Genomic DNA, 13,814 nt, shown 5'->3' with positions numbered 1-13,814 from the left:
ACACCCTGAGATTCTCTAAAGCTACAAGCTTCATGACAGGGGCAGACATACAATTTGTGCGACTGCATAGGGGCCCAAGAGGTAAAGGGGCCGTTCCTACACCCAAAAAAGGTGAGTTATTGGACTGCAAAAGGCCCCATATACTGTTCTTACACAAGGGCCCTCTTCTGTCTCTGTACGCTTCTTCTTGATGATATCCATTTGTCAAAGTTTCAATGTGAGCTGACAAGTGCCCAAAAGGACCCCTGGGCCAATTAATTAAGAATTGTTTTTTAATTACCTTGCACTGGTCCTAAACTTTTTCAACATTCTCTCCATGTTTATTGCTGTAATCCATTTTAAATTTAAAAATATGACTAATGGTGCTCTTCGCATTGGAAACGCATAGATGTTCGCATTTTAACCGGTCACCAGTTTGTATGTACACCCAATAAAAGATTTGCTTTTTTTGTGAAGCTAGGCTACCTATTTTCTTCATCAATCAAATAACCACACTGACCAGAGTACATCATGCCATTAACCCACTGCTCCTCCACATTCACACTCCAATGCAAGTTTCGCGACGTGCTTCCTTAAGGGAGTTTTTCCTCCCTATTATTTGTGCCCTACTTTTTCAGAATAAACATTTAGTCTGTTAGCAAGACATAAAATGAAGATTAACGGTAATAACACTATAGGACTAGACTACACAGGGTTTGTTACTATTAAGATATGAATTGACATTCCATTGTTGCAGCCTGCACAGCCATGAGGTAAGTGGGCCACTTCTACCTCAACAACAGGTGGAATTGTGCATTATGATTTGCTATTGAACTGCAAAGGGTCCACGTGTTGTTCCTGCACAGGGACCCTCTCCTGTCTGTGACTGCTCATGCATGGAGATATAGTTCTGTATAGGAGTTGTAGACACAAAACAATACAATTATTTTTCATTACAAAGACCATATGCAAAGTTCTTTCATTTTTCATTTTGGATGAATAGAAACATTTAAAATGCACAGATTTTCAAAACATGAGGTAGGTGTAAAAGATCTACAGAGGTTTAAGAAAACACATTCAAATTAATACGGACATGTGTTTATTGAAAACCGGGTATGAAATATCTACGGTAAGAGGTTGCTGTTGGTGTAACGCCTCTTACCTGCGCTAACAGTTATTGCTTCCATGAACTGATCCCTCCAGGAATGCGTTCCTACCACCAGGGCGAGGTTTGTCTTCTTAATAAGCTTGTCCACAGTATTCTACCAGCAAAGCAATACAGAAAGCAATGGGTTAGCAAATTCAGGCAAATATTTTACCCTATATAAAAAGACACACTTATCTGTACTGAATGGTATTACACTGAGTTTGGGGAATTTTACTATATTTTCCTGAAATTTTCATGTGGTGTAGTTAATCCTCATTTTACAGCTTATTGTGAAAATCCACTCACTTTGAACTCATACGACTCTTCAATGATGACTTCAAGTTTTGGGTGCTCCCCTAAGATGGGTTTTCCCATCTCGGCGATTCGTTTGGCTTCTTCTTCCTCAACTGACAGTTTTCTTTCTGCCAGTTCAACAGCTAGGAAAAAAAATTGAACTCACTTAGACATGAAATTAATTATTTAGCCCCAACATATTAAAGGACAGTTCACTTTTGAGAGATGCCTTTGGCTACAGATGGTGCGAGTTGATTCACAGGACCCCGTCCAGCAGCCACATCACTAATCTGTGGGTGCTGAATCACAGGGCCTTGCTTGTGAACCGCCTCTTAACTCACAGCATCCCAGAACCCTCTTTTGATTAGGCGAACAAGTGCAAGGTCATCATTGTGGCAAGATGCATGTGTGACTAATCAAAATTAGTGCTGTGGATTTTAGCAGATATGAGGCAGTTTGTGGGGCTACTGTACTCAGTGACTTCCTCCACATGTCAATTACGTTTGAAGGGGGCGAAAGTGAAGCGACTGCTGATTGGCTCCAGGGCTCGCGTGACATAACAATTTCACGTGAGCCCCAAGACAGTTGGTGCCAACTGTTTTTATTTTACAAAGGGAAGATGTGATCGATAAGGGGTTGTCCAAGTAGTGGACCTCCTCTTTAATCACCCTTGGCAAAATATGCTGCAGTTTGGTTCTGGTTGGATTTACCCCAAGACTGCTGGTACACCAACCTTTATCCTTATTCAGGGAGTTATAAGGCTTCATAAAATTCAGTTCTTCTAATCTTAGTTTCGGTTTATAGTTCTGATTGTTATGCATATTTCTTAATTATAATTCTAAGTACAATCCTCACACGGTCACAATTGGAATATAGCAGCCATATGGGTACCCTAATTTATTACTGAACGCTATATTTTAGGTAAACCTCTATATTCCCAAACCTTCTGAATAAACCAATTGATATGAATGTTAGGAGCTTTAGGTCTCCTCATCTCGCCATACTTAACATGTCACTCTCCGCAAGGAGAAACGATACTTCTTGGATCCTGGTCAGACGCCTCTCACTCAGCCAAGCCAGATCTCCACTTTGCACTGACGAGGGGCAGTACCCAGAAACACAGTGTCTGCAAATTGAGATTCTGGTTTGGCTTTTATTCTAAGTCATGTGACAAGGCTCGTTAAAGGGTCGACATTGACTGTTAGGATTGCTACTTCCAATTGGTGGCACTAGAGTTCTAGTCCTCTTCCTCTCTGAAGAGACAATTTGCATATTTCCCAGAGGACCATTGCGGCTTTAAGTCTCCTCATCTTGACATGCTTAACATGTCACTCTCCGCAAGGAGAAACAATACTTCTTGGATCAAAGTTCCTCTAGAGAAATGTTTAAATAATATATTTTTTAGCTGAGCTGAGAAGACTGCCCAGATAAGTAGAGTCTTTTTAGGGTTTTCTCGCACATAGCAAATGGCACCATCTTTGTGCTGTGTGGCCAATTACCATGCATGTTTTATCATGACTGCAGTGACACAATGCATGTTTTTAACCCCTATATCTCGAAGCCTGTTTTCACCTTCCTGACCAAGCCAATTTTTACAATTCTGACCACTGTCACTTTATGAGGTAATAACTCTGGAACGCTTCAATAGATCCCTATGATTCTGAGATTGTTTTCTCGTGATATACTGTACTTTATGATAGTGGTAAAATTTCTTTTATTTGTTTAAAAAAAATGGAAATTTGGTGAAAATTTTGAACATTTCACAATTTTCAAATTTTAAATTGTGTGCCCTTAAATCAGAGAGTCATATAGCACAAAATAGTTAATAAACAATGTTTCCCATATGCCTACTCTACATCAGCACAATTTTGGAAACATAATTTTATTTTGTTAGGAACATATAGGGGTTAAAAGTTGACCAGCGATTTCACATTTTTCCAACAAAATTTGCAAAACCATTTTTTTTGGGACCACGTCACATTTGAAGTGCATATATGACAGAAAATACCCAAAAATGACACCATTCTAAAAACTGCACTTCTCAAGGTACTAAAAACCACATTCAAGAAGTTTATTAACCCTTCAGGTGCTTCACAGGTATTTTTGGCATGTGGACATTTACTTTTCTTTCACAAACCTTTTACTTTAGACCTAATTTTTTTTTTTACTTTTGCAAGGGTAACAGGAGAAAATGGATCATACAATTTGTTGTGCAATTTTTCCTGAGCACTGTTTGGGCACACGGCAGGGCTCGGAAGGGAAGAAGCGCCATTTCACTTTTTGAATGTAAAATTTGCTGGAATAATTAGTGGTTGCCATGTCGTCTTTGGAGAGCCCCTGATGTGCCTAAACAGTGGGAACCCCCCTCATGTGTCCAGATTCTGGAAATTATACCCCTTTGGGAATTTATCTACTGATGTAGTGACGATTCTGACTCCATGGGTGTTTTCCAGAAACAGGCAGCAGTGGATGCTGCCGAGTGAAAATTGCAAACTGCCATTGCAGTGACCAGTACGTTGTAGTGACCAGTACATTATGCCCAGCTCATGCTTCTGGAAAAACGCACCTGTAAATTAGGTGGGCTCTCATCACTACAGAAATACCAAACATGTGGGCACTAAATGTGGTTTAGGCACACTGGGGCTCAGAAAGGAGGGGGGCATTTGGATTTTCTGAATTTCTTTTGGGGAGGGTGAAGCCATTTAGCTTTTCCAAAGCCTTTGTGCTACCAGTAACGTGGAAGCCCCTATAATTCCATTAACAGATGATGGACTTGATAGGGGACTTGCTTTTTTTGTGGATTTAGTTGAAGCTTTTATTGGAAACATTTTACATAACATTAGGGATCACATTTATCCAGCGCTCTACGCTGACCACTTACTTTGGGGTTTGACGTAACAGATGAAACCCCAGAGGGATCCATTCACTATAATGAGGCAGTAGATTTACTCTGGACTCTGTCTGGCCTCTGTTCAGCGGTGTCCTTTTCAGAAGTGCACAAAACTGTAGTTGACGACACTTTTATGCAATCTTAAAAAGACGGACACTGCCGGATCACAGGTCAGATGGTGTCCACAGTGCCTCCATCTGCCTCATTATAGGGAATCTTCCGTCAGGGGTTCTGTCTGAAATCACATATTTCAGAGATTTACACAGAAACCCCGGTGTAAGCACTCAGTGCATAGTGTAGGATAAATGTGCGCCAAGCCTTACTGCGATCTTTGGGAGGCCAAAAGAAAAAAATCAACAGCATGTGAAGAATTGGTTTTATTTATTTTTTACGCCGTTCCTCATATGGTATAAGTGATTAGGCAACTTTATTCTTCAGGTCGGTGCGATTACAGCGATGCTAGATTTATGTCTGATTTTTATGTTTAGCTGCTGTCACACACTAAAAGACGCTTTTTATTAGGAAAACTAGTTTTTGCATTACCATATTTTGAGAGCCATAATTTCTTCATATTTTGGCCGACAGAGTCATGTTATGGCTTGTTTTTTTGCGAGACGAGCTGACATTTTTATTGGTACCATTTTCGGGCACACGACATTTTTTGATCACTTTCTATTGCGATTTTTGGTTGACAGAATGAGCAAAAAACAGCAATTCAGGAATTGCTTTTTGCTTTTTATACCATTCCTCGTGCGGTAAAATTGATAAGACGGCTTTATTCTTTGGGACAGTACAATTATAGCGATACCACAGTTATATACAGTACAGACCAAAAGTTTGGACACACCTTCTCATTTAAAGATTTTTCTGTATTTTCATGACTATAAAAATTGTAAATTCACACTGAAGGCATCAAAACTATGAATTAACACATGTGGAATTATATACTTAACAAAAAAGTGTTAACCCCTTAAGCCCCGAGGGTGGTTTGCACGTTAATGACCGGGCCAATTTTTACAATTCTGACCACTGTCCCTTTATGAGGTTATAACTCTGGAACGCTTCAACGGATCTTGGCGATTCTGACAATGTTTTCTCATGATATATTGTACTTCATGATAGTGGTAAAATTTATTCGATATAACGTGTGTTTATTTGTGAAAAAACGGAAATTTGGCGAAAATTTTGAAAATTTTGCAATTTTCCAACTTTGAATTTTTATGCCCTTAAATCACAGAGATATGTCACACAAAATAATTAATAAGTAACACTTCCCACATGTCTACTTTACATCAGCACAATTTTGGAAGCAAAATTTTTGTTAGGGAGTTATAAGGGTTAAAAGTTGACCAGCAATTTCTCATTTTTACAACACCAATATTTTTTAGAGACCACATCACATTTGAAGTCATTTTGAGGGGTCTATATGATAGAAAATAACCAAGTGTGACACCATTCTAAAAACTGCACCCCTCAAGGTGCTCAAAACCACATTCAAGAAGTTTATTAACCCTTCAGGTGTTTTACAGGAATTTTTGGAATGTTTAAATAAAAATGAACATTTAACTTTTTTTCACAAAAAATTTACTTCAGCTCCAATTTGTTTTATTTTACCAAGGGTAACAAGAGAAAATGTTGTTGAACAATTTGTCCTGAGTACACTAATACCCCATATGTGGGGGTAAACCACTGATCGGGCGCACGGCAGAGCTTGGAAGGGAAGGAGCGCCATTTGACTTTTCAATGCAAAATTGACTGGAATTGAGATGGGACTCCAAGTCGCGTTTGGAGAGCCCCTGATGTGCCTAAACATTGAAACTCCCCACAAGTGACACCATTTTGGAAAGTAGACCCCATAAGGAACTTATCTAGATGTGTTTTGAGAGCTTTGAACCCCCAAATGTTTCACTACAGTTTATAACGCAGAGCCGTGAAAATAAAAATTCTTTTTTTCTTTCACAAAAATGATTTTTAGCCCCCAGTTTTGTATTTTCACAAGAGTAACAAAATAAATTGGACCCCAAAAGTTGTTGTCCAATTTGTGCTGAGTACGCTGATGCCCCATATGTGGGGGGGAACCACTGTTGGGCGCATGGCAGAGCTCGGAAGGGAAGGAGCGCCATTTGGAATGCAGACTTAGATGGATTGGTCTGCAGGCGTCACGTTGCATTTGCAGAACCCCTGATGTACCCAAACAGTAGAAACCCCCCACAAGTAACCGCATATTGGAAACTAGACCTCCCAAGGAACTTATCTAGATGTGTTGTGAGAACTTTGAACCCCCAAGTGTTTCACTACAGTTTACAACGCAGAGCCGTGAAAATAAAAAATCTCTTTCCCACAAAAATGATTTTTAGCCCCCCAAATTTTTATTTTCCCAAGGGTAACAAGAGAACTTGGACCGCAAAAGTTGTTGTCCAATTTGTCCAGAGTACGTTGATACCCCATATGTTGGGGTAAACACCTGTTTGGGCGCACGGGAGAGCTCAGAAGGAAAGTAGCACTGTTTTACTTTTTCAACGCAGAATTGGCTGGAATTGAGATCGGACGCCATGTCGCGTTTGGAGAGCCCCTGATGTGCCTAAACAGTGGAAACCCCCCAATTATAACTGAAACCCTAATCCAAACACACCCCTAACCCTAATCCCAACAGTAACCCTAACCACACCCCTAACCTTAACACACCCCTAACTCTAATCCAAACTCTAATCCCAACCGTAAATGTAATCCAAACCCTAACTTTAGTCCCAACCCTAACCCTAACTTTAGCCCCAACCCTAACCCTAACTTTAGCTCCAACCCTAACCCTAACATTAGCCCCAACCCTAACCCTAACTTTAGCCACAACCCTAACCCTATCTTTGACCCCAACCCTAACTTTAGCCCCAACCCTAACCCTGACTTTAGCTCCAACAATAACCCAAGCACTAACCCTAGCCCTAACGGGAAAATGGAAATAAATACATTTTTTTTAAATTTTATTATTTTTCCCTAACTAAGGGGGTGATGAAGGGGGGTTTGATTTACTTTTATAGTGTTTTTTTATAGCGGATTTTTATGATTGGCAGCTGTCACACACTAAAAGACACTTTTTATAGCAAAAAAGTTTTTGAGTCTCCACATTTTGAGAGCTATAATTTTTCCATATTTTGGTCCACAGAATCATGTGAGGTCTTGTTTTTTGTGGGACGAGTTGACGTTTTTATTGGTAACATTTTCTGACACGTGACAGTTTTTGATCGCTTTTTATTCAGATTTTTGTGAGGCAGAATGACCAATAACCAGCTATTCATGAATTTCTTTTGGGGGAGGAGTTTATACCATTCCGCATTTGGTAAAATGGATAAAGCAGTTTTATTCTTTGGGTCAGTACGATTACAGCGATACCTCATTTATTCCATTTTTTTATGTTTTGGCGCTTTTATACGATAAAAACTATTTTATAGAAAAAATAATTATTTTGGCATTGCTTTATTCTCAGGACTGTAACTTTTTTATTTTTTTGCTGATGATGCTGTACGCTGGCTCGTTTTTTGCGGGACAAGATGATGTTTTCAGCGGTACCATGGTTATTTATATATCCGTCTTTTTGATCGCGTGTTATTCCACTTTTTGTTCGGCAGTATGATAATAAAGCGTTTTTTGCCTCGTTTTTTTTTTTCTTACGGTGTTTACTGAAGGGGTTAACTAGTGGGACAGTTTTATAGGTGGGGTCGTTACGGTCGCGGCGATACTAAATATGTGTACTTTTATTGTTTTTTTTTTATTTAGATAAAGAAATGTATTTATGGGAATAATTATTTTTTTTCTATTTTTTTTACACAAGGAAATTTTTTTTTTAACTTTTTTACTTTGTCGCAGGGGGGGACATCACAGATCGCTGATCTGACAGTTTGCACAGCACTCTGTAATGATCAGCGATCTGACTTACAGCAGTGCAGGCTTACCAAGTGCCTGCTCAGAGCAGGCACTTGGTAAGCCACCTCCCTCCTTGCAGGACCCGGATGCCGCGGCCATTTTGGATCCGGGCCTTGCTGCAGGGAGGAAGGTAGGAGACCCTCGCAGCAATCACATCGCATTGCTGCGGGGGTCTCAGGGAAGCCCGCAGGGAGCCCCCTCTCTGCGTGATGCTTCCCTGCACCGCCGGCACACCGCGATCATGTTTGATCGCGGTGTGCCGGGGGTTAATGTGCCGGGAGCGGTTTGCGACCACTCCTGGCACATAGTGCCAGATGTCAGCTGCGATAGGCAGCTGACACCCGGCCGCGATCGGCCGTGCTCCCCTCGTGAGCGCCGTAAGACCGACAGGGAAAGCCTGACAAAAGACCGACAGGGAAAGCCTGACATAGGAACGCCAGGATTCTTAAAAAGGTTTCGGAGGGTTTTGTGGGTGATTGAGGACATGATCATTTTATACAGAAAATGCAAAACGATTCACACTGAAGGCATCAAAACTATGAATTAACACATGTGGAATTGTATACTTAACAAAAAAGTGTGAAACAACTGAAAATAAGTCTTATATTCTAGGTTCTTCAAAGTAGCCACCTTTTGCTTTGATGACTGCTTTGCACACTCTTGGCATTCTCTTAATGAGCTTCAAGAGGTAATGACCGGAAATGGTTTTCACTTCACAGGTGTGCCCTGTCAGGTTTAATAAGTGGGATTTCTTGCCTTATAAATGGGGTTGGGACTGTTGTGAATTCTGTTATCGAACTCCCTCCTGTGGTCATGAATGGTACTTCGGCGAGTTCTGTCCATGGACTCCCTCTGGTGGCTGTGAGTGGAGCTGCTGCTTCTGAGGTTCCTTCCACAGGTGACTTAGTTTATTTTTTGGCTGGCTGCTCTATTTAACTCCACTCAGATCGTTACTCCATGCCAGCTGTCAATGTTCTTGTACTGGTTCAGTTCGCTCTTGGATCTTTCTGGTGACCTGTCTACTCCAGCAGAAGCGAAGTCCCTGCTAGTTAATTATTTGTTCATTGTTTTCTTGTCCAGCTTGCCATCATGATTTTGCCTTGCTAGCTGGAAGCTCTGGGATGCAGAGTGGCACCTCCGCACCGTGAGTCGGTGTGGAGGTCTTTTTGCACACTCTGCGTGGTCTTTTTGTAGTTTTTTGTGCTGACCGCAAAGTTACCTTTCCTATCCTCAGTCTGTTTAGTAAGTCTGGCCTCCCTTTGCTGAAACCTGTTTCATTTCTGTGTTTGTGACTTTCATCTTTACTCACAGTCAATATATGTGGGGGGCTGCCTTTTCCTTTGGGGAATTTCTCTGAGGCAAGGTAGGCTTTATTTTCTATCTCTAGGGCTAGTTAGCTCTTAGGCTGTGAAGAGGCGTCTAGGCCGAGTTAGGTACGCTCCACGGCTATTTCTAGTGTGTGTGATAGGATTAGGGGTTGCGGTCAGCAGAGCTCCCACTTCCCAGAGCTTGTTCTGTGTTAGTTTAACCATCAGGTCGTTTCGGGTGCTCCTAACCACCAGGTCCATAACAGTACAGCTGGCCCAAAGTGTTAATGCATCTCAATAGAGGGATAAGAGAAGTTCTGAAACCATTTTTTTTTCTCTGCAGTGTGTTTTGTCTTTCTTTTTCCCTAAACCTCTGGGTGGTTCAGGACACAGGTGTAGCTATGGACATTCAAGGTCTGTCCTCTTGTGTGGATCATCTCACTGCAAGGGTACAAAACATTCAAGATTTTGTGGTTCAGAATCCGATGTTAGAGCCTAGAATTCCGATTCCTGATTTGTTTTCTGGGGATAGATCTAAGTTCCTGAATTTCAAAAATAATTGTAAACTGTTTCTTGCTTTGAAACCCCGCTCCTCTGGTGACCCCGTTCAACAAGTAAAAATCATTATTTCTTTGTTGCGTGGAGACCCTCAAGACTGGGCATTTTCCCTTGAGCCAGGAGATCCTGCATTGTGTGATGTAGATGCGTTTTTTCTGGCGCTTGGATTGCTTTATGATGAACCAAATTCAGTGGATCAGGCAGAGAACATCGTCTCGGACAGAGGTTCCCAGTTTGTTTCGAGGTTTTGGCGGTCCTTTTGTGCTAAGATGGGCATGGATTTGTCTTTTTCTTCAGCTTTCCATCCTCAGACTAATGGCCAAACCGAACGAACTAATCAGACTTTGGAAACATATCTGAGATGCTTTGTTTCTGCTGATCAGGATGATTGGGTGTCCTTCTTGCCTTTGGCTGAGTTCGCCCTTAATAATTGGGCCAGCTCGGCTACTTTGGTTTCGCCTTTTTCTGTAATTCTGGTTTCCATCCTCGTTTCTCTTCAGGGCAGGTTGAGCCTTCAGACTGTCCTGGTGTGGATACTGTGGTGGACAGGTTGCAGCAGATTTGGACTCATGTGGTGGACAATTTGACATTGTCCCAGGAGAAGGCTCAACGTTTTGCTAACCGCCGGCGCTGTGTTGGTCCCCGACTTCGTGTTGGGGATTTGGTTTGGTTGTCGTCTCGTTATGTTCCTATGAAGGTTTCCTCTCCTAAGTTTAAGCCTCGTTTCATTGGGCCGTATAAGATTTCTGAAGTTCTCAATCCTGTGTCATTTCGTTTGGCCCTTCCAGCTTCTTTTGCCATCCATAATGTGTTCCATAGGTCGTTATTGCGGAGATCCGTGGCGCCTATGGTTCCCTCCGTTGATCCTCCTGCCCCGGTGTTGGTCGAGGGGGAGTTGGAGTATGTGGTGGAGAAGATTTTGGATTCTCGTGTTTCAAGACGGAGACTCCAGTACCTGGTCAAGTGGAAGGGTTATGGTCAGAAAGATAATTCCTGGGTTTTTGCCTCTGATGTTCATGCTGCCGATCTAGTTCATGCCTTTCATTTGGCTCGTCCTGATCGGCCTGGGGGCTCTGGTGAGGGTTCAATGACCCCTCCTCAAGGGGGGGGGTACTGTTGTGAATTCTGTTATCGAACTCCCTCCTGTGGTCATGAATGGTACTTCGGCGAGTTCTGTCCATGGACTCCCTCTGGTGGCTGTGAGTGGAGCTGCTGCTTCTGAGGTTCCTTCCACAGGTGACTTAGTTTATTCTTTGGCTGGCTGCTCTATTTAACTCCACTCAGATCGTTACTCCATGCCAGCTGTCAATGTTCTTGTACTGGTTCAGTTCGCTCTTGGATCTTTCTGGTGACCTGTCTACTCCAGCAGAAGCTAAGTCCCTGCTAGTTAATTATTTGTTCATTGTTTTCTTGTCCAGCTTGCTATCATGATTTTGCCTTGCTAGCTGGAAGCTCTGGGATGCAGAGTGGCACCTCCGCACCGTGAGTCGGTGCGGAGGTCTTTTCGCACACTCTGCGTGGTCTTTTTGTAGTTTTTTGTGCTGACCGCAAAGTTACCTTTCCTATCCTCAGTCTGTTTAGTAAGTCTGGCCTCCCTTTGCTGAAACCTGTTTCATTTCTGTGTTTGTGACTTTCATCTTTACTCACAGTCAATATATGTGGGGGGCTGCCCTTTCCTTTGGGGAATTTCTCTGAGGCAAGGTAGGCTTTATTTTCTATCTCTAGGGCTAGTTAGCTCTTAGGCTGTGAAGAGGCGTCTAGGCCGAGTTAGGTACGCTCCACGGCTATTTCTAGTGTGTGTGTGATAGGATTAGGGGTTGCGGTCAGCAGAGCTCCCACTTCCCAGAGCTTGTCCTGTGTTAGTTTAACCATCAGGTCGTTTTAGGTGCTCCTAACCACCAGGTCCATAACATGGGACCATCAGTTGTGTTGAGCAGAAGTCTGGTGGATACACAGCTGATGGTCCTAATGAATAGACTGTTAGAATTTTTATTATGGCAAGAAAAAGGCAGCTACATAAAGAAAAATGAGTGGCCATCATTAATTTAAGAATTGAAGGTCAGTCAGTCCAAAAAATTGAGAAAACTTTGAAGTGTCCCCAAGTGCAGTTGCAAAAACCATCAAACGCTACAAAGAAACTGGCTCACATGAGGACCACCCCAGGAAAGAAAGACCAAGAGTCACCTCTGTTTCTGAGGATAAGTTTATCCGAGTCACCAGCCTCAGAAATCGCAGGTTAACAGCAGCTCAGATTAGAGACCAGGTCAATGCCACACAGAGTTCTAGCAGCAGACACATCTCTACAACAACTGTTAAGAGGAGACTTTGTGCAGCAGGCCTTCATGGTAAAATAGCTTCTAGGAAACCACTGCTAAGGACAGGCAACAAGCAGAAGAGACTTGTTTGGGCTAAAGAACACAAGGAATGGACATTAGACCAGTGTAAATCTGTGCTTTGGTCTGATGAGTCCAAATTTGAGATCTTTAGTTCCAACCACCATGTCTTTGTGCGACGCAGAAAAGGTGAACGGATGGACTCTACATGCCTGGTTCCCACCGTGAAGCATGGAGGAGGAGGTGTGATGGTGTGAGGGTGCTTTGCTGATGATACTGTTGGGGAGTTATTCAAAATTGAAGGCATACTGAACCAGCATGGCTACCACAGCATCTTGCAGCGGCATGCCATTCCATCCGGTTTGCGTTTAGTTGGACCATGATTTATTTTTTAACAGGACAATGACCCCAAACACACCTCCAGGCTGTGTAAAGGCTATTTGACCAAGAAGGAGAGTGATGGGATGCTACGCCAGATGACCTGGCCTCCACAGTCACCAGACCAGAACCCAATCGAGATGGTTTGGGGTGAGCTGGGCCACAGAGTGAAGGCAAAAGGGCCAACAAGTGCTAAGCCTCTCTGGGAGCTTCTTCAAGATTGTTGGAAGACCATTTCCGGTGACTACCTCTTGAAGCTCATCAAGAGAATGCCAAGAGTGTGCAAAGCAGTCATCAAAGCAAAAGGTGGCTACTTTGAAGAACCTAGAATAACTTTTGGTCTGTACTGTAGTTTGCGGTTTTGGCGCTTTTACATAATAAAAACTATTTTATAGAAAAAATAATATTATTTGCATCACTTTATTCTGAGAGCTATAACTTTTTTATTTTTCTGCTGATGGAGCTGTATGGTGGCTTGTTTTTGCGGGACAAGATGATATTTTCAGAGGTACCATTTTTATTTACTGGTTCATCCGTATTTTTAATCGCGTTTTATTGCACTTTTTGTTCTGCAGTATGATGAAAAAGCATTTATTTTTTGCCTCATTTTTTATTTTATTCTTTCTTACGGTGTTCACTGAAGAGGTTAATTAGTGGGATAGTTTTATAGAGCGGGCCGTTACAGACTTGTAGGCCCCTTAAAAAATAGTGAGGAAAGAATGGTTGTAGATGACGAGGAAAAAGCTAACATATTAAACACCTTCTTCTCCACGGTATTCACGGTGGAAAATGAAATGCTAGGTGAAATCCCAAGAAACAATGAAAACCCTATATTAAGGGTCACCAATCTAACCCAAGAAGAGGTGCGAAACCGGCTAAATAAGATTAAAATAGATAAATCTCCGGGTCCGGATGGCATACGCCCACGAGTACTAAGAGAACTAAGTAATGTAATAGATAAACCATTATTTCTTATTTTTAGTGACTCTATAGCGACAGGGTCTGTTCCG

The 13,814-nt window shown here is 42.1% G+C and overlaps 1 protein-coding gene across 3 annotated transcripts in view; it reads right to left on the bottom strand.

The window, feature by feature from the left end:
- SLC8A3 (solute carrier family 8 member A3) overlaps nt 1-13,814 on the bottom strand; it is a 470,913-nt gene that overhangs the window by 18,043 nt on the left and 439,056 nt on the right. For all 3 annotated transcript variants that reach the window (XM_069731638.1, XM_069731629.1, XM_069731646.1), the window contains 2 exons: nt 1,433-1,563; nt 1,142-1,241 (listed from right to left, as the gene is read on the bottom strand). In XM_069731638.1, coding sequence (XP_069587739.1) covers nt 1,142-1,241; nt 1,433-1,563 — 231 coding nt within the window. The remainder of the gene's footprint in view (nt 1-1,141; nt 1,242-1,432; nt 1,564-13,814) is intronic.

The sequence above is a fragment of the Ranitomeya imitator genome, chromosome 1, assembly GCF_032444005.1.
Source record: "Ranitomeya imitator isolate aRanImi1 chromosome 1, aRanImi1.pri, whole genome shotgun sequence".
NCBI lineage: Eukaryota > Metazoa > Chordata > Amphibia > Anura > Dendrobatidae > Ranitomeya > Ranitomeya imitator.
Note: the sequence above shows the minus strand (reverse complement) of the source record. Positions and strands in the feature narration are given on the sequence as shown.